Source organism: Callorhinus ursinus, unplaced genomic scaffold (assembly GCF_003265705.2).
Source record: "Callorhinus ursinus isolate GAN/ISIS: 27379988/994484 unplaced genomic scaffold, GSC_fseal_2.0 scaffold94, whole genome shotgun sequence".
NCBI classification, from domain to species: Eukaryota; Metazoa; Chordata; class Mammalia; order Carnivora; family Otariidae; genus Callorhinus; species Callorhinus ursinus.
In genome coordinates, this window is record NW_027397156.1 from 2034956 (window position 1) to 2049827 (window position 14872).

At 59.5% G+C, this 14872-nt stretch overlaps 2 protein-coding genes across 5 annotated transcripts; both read left to right on the forward strand.

Annotated features, from left to right (window-relative positions):
- The first annotated feature begins 1873 nt into the window (after nt 1-1873).
- Nucleotides 1874-6769, forward strand: PTMS (parathymosin). Of its 2 annotated transcripts, none has more exons than XM_025851951.2 (5): nt 1874-2443; nt 5450-5521; nt 5756-5834; nt 5976-6037; nt 6209-6769. In XM_025851951.2, the coding sequence occupies exons 1-5, from the start codon at nt 2399-2401 to the stop codon at nt 6257-6259; spliced, it is 309 nt and encodes a 102-aa protein (XP_025707736.1). In that variant the 5' UTR covers nt 1874-2398; the 3' UTR covers nt 6260-6769. The 2 variants fall into 2 exon arrangements, with proteins under 2 accessions (XP_025707736.1, XP_073744823.1); XM_073888722.1 differs by lacking the exon at nt 1874-2443 and adding an exon at nt 4975-5028.
- Nucleotides 6770-8151: 1382 nt separating this feature from the next.
- LAG3 (lymphocyte activating 3) lies at nt 8152-14443 on the forward strand. 3 transcript variants are annotated; one of them, XM_025851997.2, is made up of 8 exons: nt 8152-8215; nt 8991-9141; nt 9550-9836; nt 10468-10725; nt 11146-11421; nt 13094-13336; nt 13590-13720; nt 14256-14443. In XM_025851997.2, the coding sequence occupies exons 1-8, from the start codon at nt 8167-8169 to the stop codon at nt 14382-14384; spliced, it is 1524 nt and encodes a 507-aa protein (XP_025707782.1). In that variant the 5' UTR covers nt 8152-8166; the 3' UTR covers nt 14385-14443. The 3 variants fall into 3 exon arrangements, with proteins under 3 accessions (XP_025707782.1, XP_025707781.1, XP_073744846.1); XM_025851996.2 differs by lacking the exon at nt 8152-8215 and adding an exon at nt 8266-8681; XM_073888745.1 differs by lacking the exons at nt 8152-8215; nt 13590-13720 and adding an exon at nt 8266-8681.
- The last annotated feature ends 429 nt before the right edge of the window (nt 14444-14872 follow it).

Sequence of the window (14872 nt, forward strand, 5' to 3'; positions counted from 1 at the left end):
AGGGAGGGTCCCAGGCTCTCTCCAGGGCGGGGAGAAAGGACAGTGGAGAGGCTGGTCCCCTGTGGGGCTGGAGTGGGGGGAGTGGCCCTCCTCAAATCCCCATATAAGGCAGGGCAAGCAGTTAGACTCCTGGATTGGCTGATTCAAATGAGCATTCCACCTGGCAACAGTGTTTCTATTGGCTCTCAGGAAAAATAGGAGGAAGGTGGATGGAGGTTGTTGGTAGCGGTGATTGGAGGGGGGGAGGGGAGTGGAGGTGACCGGAGTGGGGGGTGGTTACCAGGGCAACAGGGTAAGAGCCCAGCAGGGTGTCCGAGACGGCAGGCGGGGCTCGGAGGTGGAGAAGGGGAAGAGGAAAGGAGGGTGGGAGGGAGAGGAAAGAGACGGGAGGGAGCGAGACAGGGGGACTGGGTGGGGGGTAAAGGAGAGGGGAGAGGGAGAGAAATGAAGCAGGAGAGTACAGAGATGGAGAGGGTCAGAGATTGCTAAAGACATCAGTGAGTGAGTCGGAGAAACAGACTGAGATAGAGATGGAAAGATCTCAGAGAAAGATGATCAGAGTCCGGCAAGGAAAAACCTGGGTGGGGCTCCAAGATTTTTGAGGAGATGGAGACTGAGAAACTGATAAGAAGAGTGGGAAAGAGAAATTGGGAGGTGTGTACACCATAGGACCAAAAGATGGCATATATAAGCACTCAGATACCAAATGATGATGATTGATCAGTGTGTCTTTCTTATTAAGAAAATGAAAATGATAAGACAATTAATGATAATGATAGACAAATATGGGAGGGCACACACACCAAGGATATCCTTTTCCAAACCCTAGCCTTCCACTCCACCCACCTTCCTGACCATTAATACACCCAGCTCCTGAAACCCCCAAGCTTCTCAAAATGATCCAAAGATACTGAGACTGCAGGCCAGGAACTGAGGATGAGTGGAACGGGGTGGGGCTGGAACTCCAGACCTTGCAAAAGAGGCAAATAGAATCCAGAAAGGCTGGGGAAGATGGCAGCAGAGGAAAGAGACCAGCAAAGAGAGGGAAAACGTAGAAGATCAATCAGGACCTGAAGAGAAGAATTGGGGGAAATCTTCGAAGGGTATAGGGCCAGGTGTCGGACTCAGATGATACAGGAACAGTGTGGTCCGGGACAGGGGGTAAGGAGATCAGAGATGGAAGGGTTGAAGAGGGGAATGAGAAGTGGAGAAGAGGCAACAGAAGAATGAGAGACGTGAAGGATAAATGGTTGCGAGGGAGGGGTCTGGGTACAGATGAATGAGCAGGGATGAAGAGAGAAAGACCAGGCAAAGACGAGTGAGATGGGATGGGCGTGTAAGAGCGGTCCAAGATGGAAGAGAATGAAGGAGCCTGGAGGGCCTCTGACTCCTCTAGAGCTCCAGAAAGATCCAGGAAGGGAGGAACCCAGGAGGGCTCACAAAAGTCCGCCTCGGGCAGGACAGAGGGTGGGTTGCCCTTTTGGCCCTCCCATCCCCTCTTAAAGGCCATCCAGAGAAAGGCGATGCAAGATGAGAGGGGAAAGCCGGCGTGATGTGGAAGTATCCCCGCCACCCTCTTCCTCTTCCTTAAGCTTTTGGTTTCTCAAATACCTGCCCGGCCTCTCCATCTGCTTTTCCCACCCCATCCCTTGGCAAAATCTCAGGGTTTCTTGGGGGTGGGGGTGGGGAGGGTCAGTAGGATTCTGGCCATCCCTCCAGTCCGCCCCCAAAAGACAGACTCCACTTTCGCAGGCAGTAGGTCGGGATTCGGAGAGGTCCCTCCCCGCCGGAACCCCACCCCTTCCCACCTCCTCGCCCCACTCCTTTCTCCGCGACCGTCAGTCTCTCCACTTCCCCCTCCTGGTCCTGTCCTCCCTCCCGCCTCTCGCGCGCTCCCTCCCCTCGCTTTCATCCTCCTATCCCCACCTCGCCAACCTCCGCTTTCATCCCCCTCCCCTCTCCTCTCCTCCCCGCTCCCGCCAGCCCCACCCCTGGGAAGCCCCTCCCGTCGGGCAGCGCCGCCTTTATAAGCGGGTTCCCTGCCCGGGGGCGGCAGCGGCTGGTCGGCGGCAGCTCTGCTGGTGCGGGGGCGGCGAGCCGAGGACCGAGCGACCGCGGCCGGAGCGCGCCGGCCACCGCCCGCACCGCCCTTCCGCCCGCCCTCCGGACGGCCGCAGCCCTGCGGGTCTCCGCTCCAGACCCACCCCCGCCCCACCCCGCGCGCCTCTGCCGCCTCTTCCAGAGACCCAGCTTGCTGAGCGGCCGCCGCTGCCGCTGTCGCCGCCGCCGCCGCCACCGCGCCAGGTTCCGGCCGCGGCCACCCTCCGCCGTCCAGGGCTCCTCCGTCCCGGCCCCGGGACCCCGGCTCCCCGCCAGCCCCGGCCCCGGCCCCGGCACCATGTCGGAGAAGAGCGTGGAGGCAGCGGCCGAGTTGAGCGCCAAGGTACGGGCGGGGACAGCGGCGGCCCGAACCCCGCGCGACCCCCGAGCTCCGCGCCGTCTGGCGCCCCACGCCGCCCCCGACGGCCCCACGCTGCCCCGGCGCCGGGTCCCGGCGGACCCCACTCCGCCCTCCCCACCCCCTCCCTCCCCTGCCCGGCGCTGCCTACCCCGCTTCGCGCGGCTCCCGCCAGCGCCCTCTAGCTTCCTGAGCGCCGCGCGCCGCGGCTCCGGCCTCGCCGCTCGGCCGGCGCCCGGCCCCCTCCGCCGTCCCCACCCCTCCCCGGCTCCGGCTCGCGCGCCTCTACCCCGTCCGCTTCCCGTCGGAGCGCGCCGCGGCTCACTTTACCGTGCCCCTCCCCCGCTCCCTCTCTCCGCGCCCCGTTTCCCCGTCTCTCCTTCCAGTCTGACCTCACCTTTCCTCTGCTAAGCGGTTTGACATCCTCCAGAGTAAACAGGACTCTCCCGGGAGGCTGCTTTGCTCTCGGGCCCCTCCCCTCGAGGCCCGACAGCCTCTTGCTTCTCTCGGACGGCTACTGCCTCCGTCTGTTTTCTCCTTCTCTCCTTTCCTTCCGTCTGTATCCGTTTCTTCCCCCATTGGCCTTCTGCTCTCTTTTCTCTCCGTAGCCTCCTCCAGCCTCTCCCCCTCCCCCCCGCAACACACACACTTAAAGAGTCTTGGATTCCTAAAAATCATGACGGGGGTGAGAATCGCTTTCGAGAAAGCTGAAGCTCAGCGTTGCATGGCATTGCATCGAGCCGTCCTTGCTCTCATCGTCTCCCTTCCCTGGCCCCATCCCTTTGCCCTTGCTTCTCTTCCAGCCTTCCTCTAATTTCCCTAGGGAACCTGCTGAGTATCGCTTTGGGAAATTAATTCGGCCAGCGTTTGGGGGCTGGGAGCCCGACTTTGGTGGGGGGTGGGGTTGGTTGTTGAGGAGGTCACAGAGGTCTCCTAGAGGCCCCCGAAGTGAAAGGGGGCCACCAACGGGATTAAAGGCAGTGGCAGAGAGGGGCTGTGTGTGAGAGCTGATAAGGTGTGCGGTGGGGCCCTCCGGTGGGCTGTGTGGTGGCATGTGACTTTCCTGAGTAGGTGTCTTTGTATGTCTGAAATCCAGCGAGTGTGTGGGACTGCCCGTGTCAGTTACATGTGTGCATGTGGAGACGGGGATGTTCTGGAGCCATGTTGCTGCTTTGTGAGTGCCGAGAGGCTCCACTGCCCTCTGGTGCGGTCTCAAGAGTGTGTGCCAGAATGTCCAAACACCGGGCCATGTGTCTCCAGATCTTGGGGGCGCTCCTCTGTCGCTGGGTGTGTGAATTGGTGTCAGCCTGTGTCAGTGTGTGTGCCTGTGTTGAGTAAATGAGGCCAGAGAGCTGCTTAGCACAAGACCTCACTCACATACCCTCCTGGAAAAGGGATCATGGAAGGACAGTGACCAGAAGGACGGGACAGGGGAGGAGAGGGCGCGGCCCCTTGGACTTTGGTCTCTGGTAGGCTCCCTCCCTCCCCGCTCTAGAATTCTCCCTCCCTCCCTCCCTCCCTCTCTCTCTCTCTCTCTCCCTCCCTCCCTCCCTCTGTCAGCCTGGATGGGAAACTCAGGCCAGGGCAGCACAGACCTGGTGCTGGGGCCCCCAGAGAGAAGGCGACCAGCCCCTGCCTCTCCAGGCCCAGGATGCAGGAGAAAGCTCATCAGGTAGTGGGGATGCCCTGTGGATCATGTGGCCAAGAAATGAGGACAGGGAAGTGGCAGGAAGAAACCGAGCTAGAGTGAGAGGGTCCTGTGTCCTGTGTTCCCCTTAAAGGGAGAAGGGAATTGGGTGTCCCTCCAGGTCAACCATTCTGCACCAACCCCTACTGCTGTCCCTGATCCTGGTCCAGAAAGGACACACCCTCCAGGGTGATCTACTCACACAAAACTTCCATCCACATGGAATCAGATACGCAGAGTTGTATACCAACACCAGATCAGATCACACAGGGACATCCACAGTTGATCAGCGCCTGCCATGGGCTGTTGGGGAGGGGGGTGGGAAGAGGGCTGGAATCTAAACTGGAAGAGCCCGTGTGGTGTCCAGAGAGAAGGGACCCAGGAGCATCCCCGTCTGCTATAGCGGAATGGGACATTAAAGGTGTGCCTGCTGGGCTCCTGGGGTGAAGGAGGGAGGGTACTCCAGACAGGTAACCTTCTCCATCTACAGTCTTCATCTCATCATCCCAGCCCAGACGCAGACCCTGTTTGTCTCTCTTCATCTACCATGGCCAGTACCCTCTCCCTTCCATGTTGCCTTTAATCCTCCTGTACTGCCATTCCCCCTGGAAATGGTTACTTCTACCCTTCTGTCACGCCAGTGCGCACACCACGGGCACACCACACCACCCGCCGGGTGTAGGGAGGAAGAAACTACTTGAACTGGTTTGGAGTAGGTGTGCATTCTGCTAGGATGCTCTCCCTGTTCCCGTCGTGTTTGGCCATGTAGGAGCCTGAGGAGTAGGGGCACACACGGACGGAGAAACAAAGGCATTCGAGGAGGCCGAGGGGGAAGCTGGGAGAGATGCCCAGGAGAGAGAGTACTCAGGAAAAGGCCCCAGAGGTAGACAAAAGGCAGAGCAGGGCAGGCAGCGGGAGGGTGCAGGCCAGGAAGGCGGAGGGACCTCAAGAGGGGGTGGGGCATCGGGGCTGCGAGCAGATGGAGGGGATTTGCTTTACTGAGCTGAACTCTTCAGCCCGTGAGGTTTTGGAGAACTTGATGGGAGTGATGAGCAGTGACCTCGGCTTCCATTCCTCTGTCTTCATCCCTTTCCCTCCTCCCTTGAGTCTTGGGGACAGTGTCTGGTCCCAGCCCCCCTGTGGCCTTGTGGACCCTGGGACCTCTCTTCTGCCCCTGAGCTGCTGTAGCCAACTCCTTCCTTCTCACGGCCCTCTTAAACTCACTGCAGAGGGAGAACGGGGCGAGAGGGACCGGCTGCAGCTCATTGGTGGTGACAGGAAGGTGACCTCTTTCTCTCTTGCAGGACCTGAAGGAGAAGAAAGAGAAGGTGGAGGAGAAGGCCAGCCGAAAAGAGCGAAAGAAAGAAGTGGTGGAGGTGCGGAGGGGTCGGGGGTCAGGTGGAGGAGACCCGCAGCTCCCCTCCACTTACCTGGGCGTGGGGGTGGGGGGGCCGGGTCCTGCCTCCGCTCTGGCCCCTCCCACCCTTCGGTCCCGACGCCCCTGCGGGCCCCCCCCTCCCCCCCCCGCCGTTGGTGGTGGCGGAGGCACGCGGCCAGCCTGGCCAGCCTGACGCCGCTCCCTCGGCCCTCACCCGGTCCGGCCCCCACAGGAGGAGGAGAACGGAGCTGAGGAGGAAGAAGAAGAAACTGCCGAGGACGGAGAGGAGGAGGATGAAGGGGAAGAAGAAGGTGGGGAGGGGCAGGGGAGGCGGGGCTCAAAGGAGCGAGTCCGGGTGGGTTTGAAGAGCTGAAGCAGGGCTGAGGGCAACCACCGGGGGTCTGTGCCAGAGCTTCCTGCCCTTCCCCCATGACCCGTTTCTGGCTCCTCAGATGAGGAAGAAGAAGAAGATGAGGACGAAGGGCCCGCGCTGAAGAGAGCTGCTGAAGAGGAGGTTTGGGCTGGGCTGTGGGGCCCGAGGGGCTGTCAGGGATGCAGCAGGGGCTGGGAGCCCTTTGGACTTGGACCTGGATCCCTGTGGTGCAAGGGCGGGGGCTGGAGCAGGGCAGGGACAGGGGGCGGTCCCCCTCCCATTTTGCCGCTAAGCCCAGCTCTCCTTCCACAGGATGAAGCGGATCCCAAGCGGCAGAAAACAGAAAATGGGGCATCGGCCTGAGCCCCCTGCCAATGGGCTGGGGGTGGGAGGCCCCTCCGGGCCTGGAGGTGGGGGTGAGAACAGACAAGTTGCAGCCACTCTTCACCTGGCTCCTGGCTCTGGACCCTGCACCAGAGCTGCCACCCTCTTTGTCCCCAGCCTTTCTCATGTCCCCTCTCCAGATACCGCCCCTTCTATCCTCACTCTGCCATTGTTCCACCTCTTGACCTGCTCCATCTGAGCTCCCCAGCTGGTCCCCAGTCGCTCCTCTCCCTGTCCTTGCTCTCTTCCCTCCCTCCCCCCCCCCCCCCGACCCCGGTAGCCTCTCCTTCCTCACCACTGCATCCCAGCCTCATGTCCGGTCCATCCCTACCCTGCCTGATCCCTGGGTCTCCCTCAGATCCCCTTCTCTCAGACAGCGCCAGGCCGGGGTGGGGCCAGGGTTGGGGCCGAGCCCCACAGCTGCCCCCCTCCCCTCTCCTCCCCTTTTTGTATAATTTAATAAAGAAACGGTCGCGCTTCTGTTTTTAACCTGTCTCCTGCTTTCCCGGGGCAGGGGGAGAGGGGTGGCAGACGTCACATTCCATCAGGACCCTTGCCTTCTATAAAAAAGCAGCTGTATTCTCCTACCACCCACCACTCAAGAAGACAAGATCTGCACTCCAGGGGTGGACATGGAGCTTGCAGCTTCTCTGAGAACTAACTTCTTTCCTGGTTTTGGATTCTTAGGGATGCTCCTCCCCAGCAGAACACACACACACTTCCCTGCTAGCCCACACCAGGTCTAGACACTGCTGAGCCCAGTGGAAAGCTACCAGCTCTTGTTGTGCTGAACCAGGCAAAGAAGTAGCCTCAGAAACAGGAAGTCCCGCCCCTGAAGTGGGAGAGGGCTGGGAGGCCTGGGTCTCAGCCTCCTGGGACCTGGAGAGAGAGTTGTCTGGCATCAAACCTGTCCTCCACCAGGTCGTGAGGAAGTGAGCACTTGGTCAGGCAGGGGAGAAGTCCAGGGCCTCTTGTGGTTCCCAGGTGTGGTGCAAGTTATTGGCACCCATACTCCACCTCTCTGGGCTGGGCTCCTCTGGCTGGGTGGGGTGGGGAGCAAGAGTTCCCTTCTGTCAGACTTCCTTCCCTAGTTCTGTCTCAGTTTTTCTTGAGTTTGATCTCTGTTGCAGGATTTCTGCATTTCTCCATATCCATATCTCCCTTGCCCTGTTAGTTCAAAACCTCTGGATTGGGAGAAGCTGCTGAGTACACAGTGGTCTTGAACTGGATGGGTGTGTGTGTGTGTGTGTGTGTGTGTGTGTGTGTGTGTGTGATTGACCCCACCATTCTTCGAGAGGACATCGGTAACTCACCCAGAGTCTGGACCACAGACACACCTTTTGGCTTCATAACTCCATAACTGACCTTGGTCAATTAATCTTTGAGGCTGCCTCAGTTTCTTCATCTGTATAATGGGGGATATCAGATTTCATGAGTTACTATCTGTAAAGTATCCAATACAGTCCCTCCACCCCATATCTTCACCTCCACCACAATATACTCAGTGAAGGCTCAATATAATGTAGCTTTTCTTCTTCTGAGGACTTGGGGTGCCCCTCCCCAGACCTACCATCTTTTAGGTCTGCATTATTCCCAGGAGCTATGGGATGGGTGGGGAGGCAGGTCTCATGCTAAATGAAAGTCCTGGGAGGTTAAGGGAATGAGAGAGGAGATGAGTACCAAGGGAAAGGTTTGCCAAGAAAATGTTGAGACCGGAGCAGCAGCTTAGAGGTGGGCCAGCGGGTAGTTCCAGGCAGATAAGGCTTGGAGAGAATGCAGAAGTTCCCCAGGAAGAGGAATAGTCAGAAGGGTGGGGGAGGTGTCGGCGGGGACACCCAGGCCTGAGGAAATAAACAAGGGGAGCGCCACCACAGAGGTGGAGGGTAATGCTGCTGGGAATCAACCCCCTCAGACTTTCCACTGCGAAGCGAAACCGTGAGCCTTGGGGTGGGGGTGGGGGAGCAACGGGGAGGGGAAGTGGGGAAGGTGGAGGAAAGGCAGAAGGACAGGGGTGAGGGCCCTGGGAGCAGCAGAACTGCCTCCCAGCTCAAGACAAGCCACCTTGCCTCCACTCTGCTCTCTGCTAGTGCCCTGCCCATTTGCTGGAACCCCCCGACTCTCCCCCCTCCAGCTCCTGCTGCCTGATCTGTCCAGCTTGCCTCCAGATTCCAGCCTCTGGTCATTGGTTCTTCCCTCTATCTCCAGGTCTCTGTCCTTGTCCCTCTACTAGATTCCCTTCCTCCACCCCATATCTTTGCAGAACTCTCTTTTGTCCAACTGTCCCTCCTTTCTTTCTGACCTCTTCCCTTTGGGGGGGCTCAGTGTGGCCCAGGCCTAAGGGAGATGTGGGAGGCTCAGTTCCTGGTTCTGCTGCTTCTGCAACTGCGGTGGGCGGCTCCAGGTAAGATGGGGCTGACCCTCTGGGAGGGCTGCCCTCCAGACCCACGGGTGGGGGAGGGGGTGGTCAGCAGGGATGTCTGGACCTCACAGACGCCAAGTTCCTTAGCTTGGGTGGATTCTTCTAATGCCTTGCTTGGGGCGCTCTTTCTGCCCCCAAAGCCTCTTGTCAGTCTTCCTGTTGGGTGGGGAAGGGACAGAAACCGAAGGTCTTCCTCAGCCCCGTTTCTCCTTCAGGCAACTGAGGCTCCTTCTCTACTCCTAAGTCTTTTGGCTCACGGCCCCTCCTCTTGGCCTCTTTTTTCCTCCCCAGTGGAGGCTTCAGGGTCTGGGACAGAGGTCCCGACGGTGGTGTGGGCCCAGGAGGGGGCTCCGGCCCAGCTCCCCTGCAGCCCCATAACCCCTCTCCAGGATGTCAGCCTTCTGCGAACCGCAGGGGTCACTTGGCACCACCTACCAGACAGGTATGCACCCCTAACTTGGGCAACAGGACCCCCACATACAACAGCAGTGGCATCCAGACTCAATAACCGCAGGCCCAAGCTAGCCCTCTGTCTCCTCGCCTGAGCTGTCAGTCCCTCTGAAGCCAGAAGCTCAGCTCTCCCCGCCGCCTTTCCTGCCTTTCCTCGGAAGCCTGCTCCCCTCACACCTGCATCCCTTCTACACCTGCCTCTCCAGAGAGTGGGTGGCGCTGGCCCGACCCGAGGGGAGACGGGGATGATGACTGTTAGCGGGCCAGAGATCTGTCTTCCTTTTGGGTGCCTTTCCTCATCCTCGAAGTGGGGTTGGACTGCCCCTTCCCCCCCCCCCCCCCCCGTCCCCGGGCTTGTTCCCCCTCGCACTTCTCAGTGCCGTCCCTCTCTCCCGCCCAGCGGCCCTCCGGCGCCCGCGCCCAGCCTGCGCCCCGCCGCGCCCTCCGCCCGGGGCCCAGGGCCGCGGCGCTACGTGGTGCTGATGCGGGCGGCCGGCGGCCTGCGCAGCGGGAGGCCCCCCCTGCAGCCCCGCGTGCAGCTGGACGAGCGCGGCCTCCAGCGCGGGGACTTCTCGCTGTGGCTGCGCCCGGCCCGACGCGCCGACGCCGGCGAGTACCGCGCGGCCGTGCACCTCCGGGACCGCTCCCTCGCCTGCCGCCTCCGTCTGCGCGTGGGCCAGGCCTCCAGTAGGTGGGGGCGGGCCGCGGGGAGCGGGGCTGGAGCCGGGGCGCCGCGGTCCCTGTCGCCCCGGGAGGCAGGAAGAGACCGGGCAGGGGCTGTGCTTCTTGGGAGGCGCCCTGGGCCCCGCCCGAGAGCCCCCGGGAGGGGAGCGGGAGGGGGTGGGGAGCAGAGTGGAAGGGGCGCCCCCAGAGAAGCACGTGTGTGGGGAGAGGACCCTCCGGAGAGACTGTCTCACCCCTGGAGCTCCCCTCCTCCACGCACCCTGGGAGTGCCAGGGGGGAGGGGAGGAGGCACCCCTGGGTTGCGGGGAGAGTGCAAGGCTAGAGTGACTCATTTCAGACATCTGTAGCTCAGGGGGTGGGCTGAGTGGGGATCCTCAGGCAAGGCCTGGAGAAAGGGCAGGGTCCACCATGCCAACCAAGTATACTGGAGGCCTGGGGGGGCGGGGGGCGTGTGCAGGGGAAGGAGGCAGGAGATCCCGGAGCATCCATTTTAAGCACCTCCAGGTACCAGGCATTGGACTTGGGGGGGGGGGTTGGGGGGGGGGGTTTTGCGGGCGGTGGTCAGAGGAGGGTTGGGGAGGAGAAGACAAGCGTTGGCGGTGGGGCTAATCAAATCTTCTTTATCCGTGAGCAGTGACTGCCAGCCCCCCAGGGTCCCTCAGGATCTCCGACTGGGTCATTTTGAACTGCTCCTTCAGCCGCCCTGACCTGCCAGCCTCTGTGCACTGGTTCCAGGGCAGAGTCCCTGTTCACAAGTCCCCCCATCACCACTTAGCTGGAAGCTTCCTCTTCCTGCCCCAAGTCAGCCCCTCAGACTCTGGGCCGTGGGGCTGCATCCTCACCTACAGAGATGGCTTCACCGTCTCCCTCACGTACAACCTCACCGTTCTGGGTAACTCCTCCAGTCTGCCTTCACCCTTGACCACAACCCCTCCCTGCCCCCCATCACCTCCCCCTGACTTATGGGTCCCCAAACCAGGTCTCCGGCAGCTAGCTCCCACTGTGAATGCTCTGGGCCTCACAGCCCCACTCCCTTTTACCTCGAATTGCAACCTTTCAGCTGCCTTCCCCACCTCTGGCTTTTCCCTGGGCCATCCAGCCTCACTGGGCCACCTTTGGCCTCCTGGTGGCCCGGCCCACACGGGGGGCTCTGAGCATCTTCAGTTCATCCACCTTACTCTGCTCCCTTGCACTCTTCAGAGCTGGACCACCTCCTTTGCTCTTCTGCCTCCCCGTCCCTGCGGCCCCAGTGCTCCAGCCTCTCTGTACCTCCCCCTCTCCGCTACAACTTTGGCTTCCCCTTCTTTCCCAGGTCTGGAGCCCTCAGTGCCTCTGACGGTGTATGCTGGAGCAGGTTCCAGGGTGGACCTACCTTGCCGCCTGCCCCCCGGTGTGGGGACCCCGTCTTCTCTCACTGCCAAGTGGACCCCTCCCGGGGGAGGCCCTGACCTCCTGGTGGCTGGACACCATGGCAACTTTACCCTCCAACTGGAGGCTGTGAGCCAGGCCCAGGCTGGGACCTACACCTGCCGCATCCATCTGCAGGGACAGCAGCTCAGTGCCACGGTCACTCTGGCAGTCATCACAGGTCAGCCCCAGGTGGGAGAGGATGAGCTCCCATCGCAGGGGAGCCGGGACAGGGAGGGCAGGCCGGCTGGGCCAAGACCGGGCAGATCCGCCTCACGATACGAGGCCACCGTGTGCAGGTTGCAGAGGCTGCCCTGGTGGCCCCCTCTTTTCTCGCCCCCACATGAAGAACTGAAACTGAAAATCTCCCCTGAGTCACTAGGTGAACATTCCACTCTCCTCTAAGGGACTCCCCTGCTCTGAATTGGGAGGAGGGTCTGAGAAGTTAGAAGGAGAGGTGGCAAAAGTTTGAATGGTTCAAAAGAGGTGGACTCTATCTCTAGAATCCTCGTCTACTTGGGGACCAGTGCTTGGCTTAAAGTTGCAGGAAGTGGCTTGGATTTGGGGAGTTAACAAATCAGTCCCTTGGTCAGCAAATATTTACTGAGCGAGGACTGTTTTTTTTTTTTTTTTTTTTTTTAAGAAAATAAAAAAACAAACACAGAAAAAAAAAAAAAAAACCAAACCACCACCACCAACAACAAAAAGCCAAAACTCAGAAGGTGTGTGTTGATGGACTGGTAACTAGGAGCTACAACAGCCCAGCTGTGTCTGTAGTATTCACCTGGGGTCACTAAAGAGTAGCACCTTGTAGTAGGTGCTTAATGTGTACATTGGTTGAGTGACTCAGTGAGTACGCTGACAGGTCATACATCTCCCAAGGGCCAATGCTGACTTTCCACCTGCTCCAGGATAGCTCTCCCTAGATGTCATACCCACACCGCAGCCTCACTCCGAACCCCATCCTTTCCTCACACCGCGAGTCCTCTTGCTGACTTAGCCTTTCTGTCTGTAACTCCACCTGTATCCCGCTCCACTGAAACTTGGCCTCCCGTTTCCTCCACATCCAGTCAGCCCACAAAGCCTCCCAATTTTGTCTGTCCTAGGTCTTCTTGAGGGTCACCTGTTTCCAGTTAGTTATCCGGGCTCTGCACAACAGCTCAGTGGGAGAGATTGTTGCCCCTGTAGAGAAGGAATTTCTCAAATCACAGGCCTGGGAAGTGCCAGTCTCGGGGTCTAAGGTCGGGGTGTCTGTGTCGCCAAATCCTCAGGTGGCTCCCACCACTATGCTCAGCTCAAGACCCTTCAGCACTGGGGTCCTCCTACCGGCCCTCTCTCTCACCGTACACCTTTGAGATGCTCTGTCCGTAGACGGGCGGGTCAGTTCAGTATTCTCTGAACATTCAGAAAAGGGGGCAGAGTTCATTCAGGGGCCACCTCAAGGCAGGGGGCACTGATGTGAGCCAAGTCATGGAAGCAAAAAAAGTGCAAGGTGTATGGGAGGGGGGCAACACACCTGACTGATCTTGGGGTTTCTGAGCATTTGAGTGGGAAGTCGTGTAAAAGAATCCGAGATGGTATTTGTTACGTGATCCTTCTGGGCCCGTTTGAGTTTGAACAGTCCCGGAGGGCAGTAGAGAGCTCGGAGGCTGTTAAGCTGCAGAGGGATCTGCCCGGAGCTTTGTCTTGATAAGATTGATTTGGCCCTGACCCCGATCTCCTCCCCTCAACCTCACCCAATCAGAGCCCAGGTGAGAGCCTGAGTGCCGGGTGATCAAGGCGGGGGAGTTGGATCTATGGTTTCAAGTAAGGGGGTCGGGCCCCCAAAGATCTCTTCCCTCTGATTTTCTCAGTGACTCCCAAATCCTCTGGGTTAACTGGCAAGCTGAGAAGACTGCTTTGTGAGGTGACCCCGGCGTCGGGACGAGAGCGCTTTGTGTGGAGCCCCCTGGATAAGCACTCTTGGAGAGGTTCCCCAGGACCCTGGCTGGAGATGCAGGAGGCCAGACTCCTTTCTCAGCCCTCGCAGTGCCATGTGTACCGGGGAGAGATGCTTCTCGGGACAGCGGTGTACCTCCCTGAGCCAGCTCGCCCAGGTCTGAGACCCCACAACGCTCCGGACCACTCCGCTTGACCCCACTTTCCAGACCCCTCCCCGCCCGCATTCCAGATCTTTTCTTTCTAACCTCGGGCTCTTGTCCAGGCCCCAACCCACTTCTGTCATTCATTAGCTGATGATCCTGGATAAGTCCCTCAACTCTGGGCCGCATTGTGTGCGTAATGTACGAGGGTGTGGCAAGATACCCTTCCAGCGAGGACCCGGGACCTAACTCTGTACTTCCTCTGTAGGTGCCCAGCGCTCTGGGAGGGCCCCAGGGGCCCTGAAAACAGGCCATCTCCCTCTCTTTCTCATCCTTGGTATCCTCTTTCTGCTCCTTTTGATGACTGGAGCCTTTGGTTTTCACCTTTGGAGAAGACAGGTGAGCCGGGGACACCCCTCAGCCCCCACCGGCCACTGGCTTCCCCTCTTTTCAGTTTTCTTTTTCTTTTCTTTTTTTAAGATTTTATTTATTTGACAGAGAGACACAGTGAGAGAGGAAACACAAGCAGGGGGATGGGGAGAGGGAGAAGCAGGCTTCCCGCGGAGCAGGGAGCCCGATGCGGGGCTGGATCCCAGGACCCTGGGACCATGACCTGAGCCGAAGGCAGACGCTTAACGACTGAGCCGCCCAGGCGCCCCTCTTTTCAGTTTTCTGAGTGCTGTCTGGCACCCCTTCCTCAGGGGAGATGACCAAGGTGGACTCCTCATCCTGCCTTGAGAGCCCCCCCTCTTCATAAACCTCTCCAGGGACTCCTTGTGCCTGAAGGACCCAAGGGAGGCTTGAAGGGGCTGAGAAAAGGCCTGGGACCAGAAGAGGAGGGCAGGGGCCTGGAAAAGAATAGATGCGCTCAGTATCCTCCTTACTGTCTTTCCCTTCATCCTTCCCCGCACCCACCCTCCGTGTCTTCCCACAGTGGCGTCCAAGAAGATTCTCTGCCTTGGAGCATGGGACTCACCCACCTCAGGCTCAGAGCAAGATAGGGGAGCCGGAGCCGGAGCCGGAGCCGGAGCCGGAGCCGGAGCCGGAGCCGGAGAAGCTCTGACCTGGAGCTCAGGCAGCCCGCAGATCCCCACAACTTGGTCCAAATAAACTCCCTGTCAGCAGCAAGCCTGAGTCTGGCTTTTTCTGTCCAGGGAAAGTTCCTGTCTCTGCCCAGCCTCTGGGGGCTCCCTTCTCCCACCTCAGCTTTCCGACCTACTTTCCCCAGCCAATCTCTCTTACTTTCCCCAGCCAATCTCTCTTATCTTCCTCTTTTCGGTTCCTGGCCTCTCTGTGATTCTTTATGCCTTGGTCTTTCTCTTGCTCTCTCTCCCGGGTAGTCGTTTTTTTCTGAAGCTCCAAGAGCCCTCACCCCTTACCTCTACAGCTCCCTTCTGCCTCCTTTGCTCATATTATGCTGGCTGCCCTGGTTTCCTTTGTATTTTTGTTCCCCTGGCCCACCCCACCCCACACTTGGCTCCATTTCACTTTGTCCTTGGCCCTTTTGCTGCAGTGCGCACGCGCAGACACACACACACACACACACACACA

Coding starts and splice junctions, on each gene's coding strand:
- PTMS (XM_025851951.2), top strand. CDS start 2,399: ATGTCGGAGAAGAGCGTGGAGGCAGCGGCCGAGTTGAGCGCCAAG. Junction 2,444..5,449: donor CGGCCGAGTTGAGCGCCAAG/GTACGGGCGGGG, acceptor TCTCTCTTGCAG/GACCTGAAGGAGAAGAAAGA. Junction 5,522..5,755: donor GAAAGAAAGAAGTGGTGGAG/GTGCGGAGGGGT, acceptor CGGCCCCCACAG/GAGGAGGAGAACGGAGCTGA.
- LAG3 (XM_025851996.2), top strand. CDS start 8,624: ATGTGGGAGGCTCAGTTCCTGGTTCTGCTGCTTCTGCAACTGCGGTGG. Junction 10,726..11,145: donor GTACAACCTCACCGTTCTGG/GTAACTCCTCCA, acceptor CTTCTTTCCCAG/GTCTGGAGCCCTCAGTGCCT. Junction 11,422..13,093: donor CACTCTGGCAGTCATCACAG/GTCAGCCCCAGG, acceptor TGATTTTCTCAG/TGACTCCCAAATCCTCTGGG.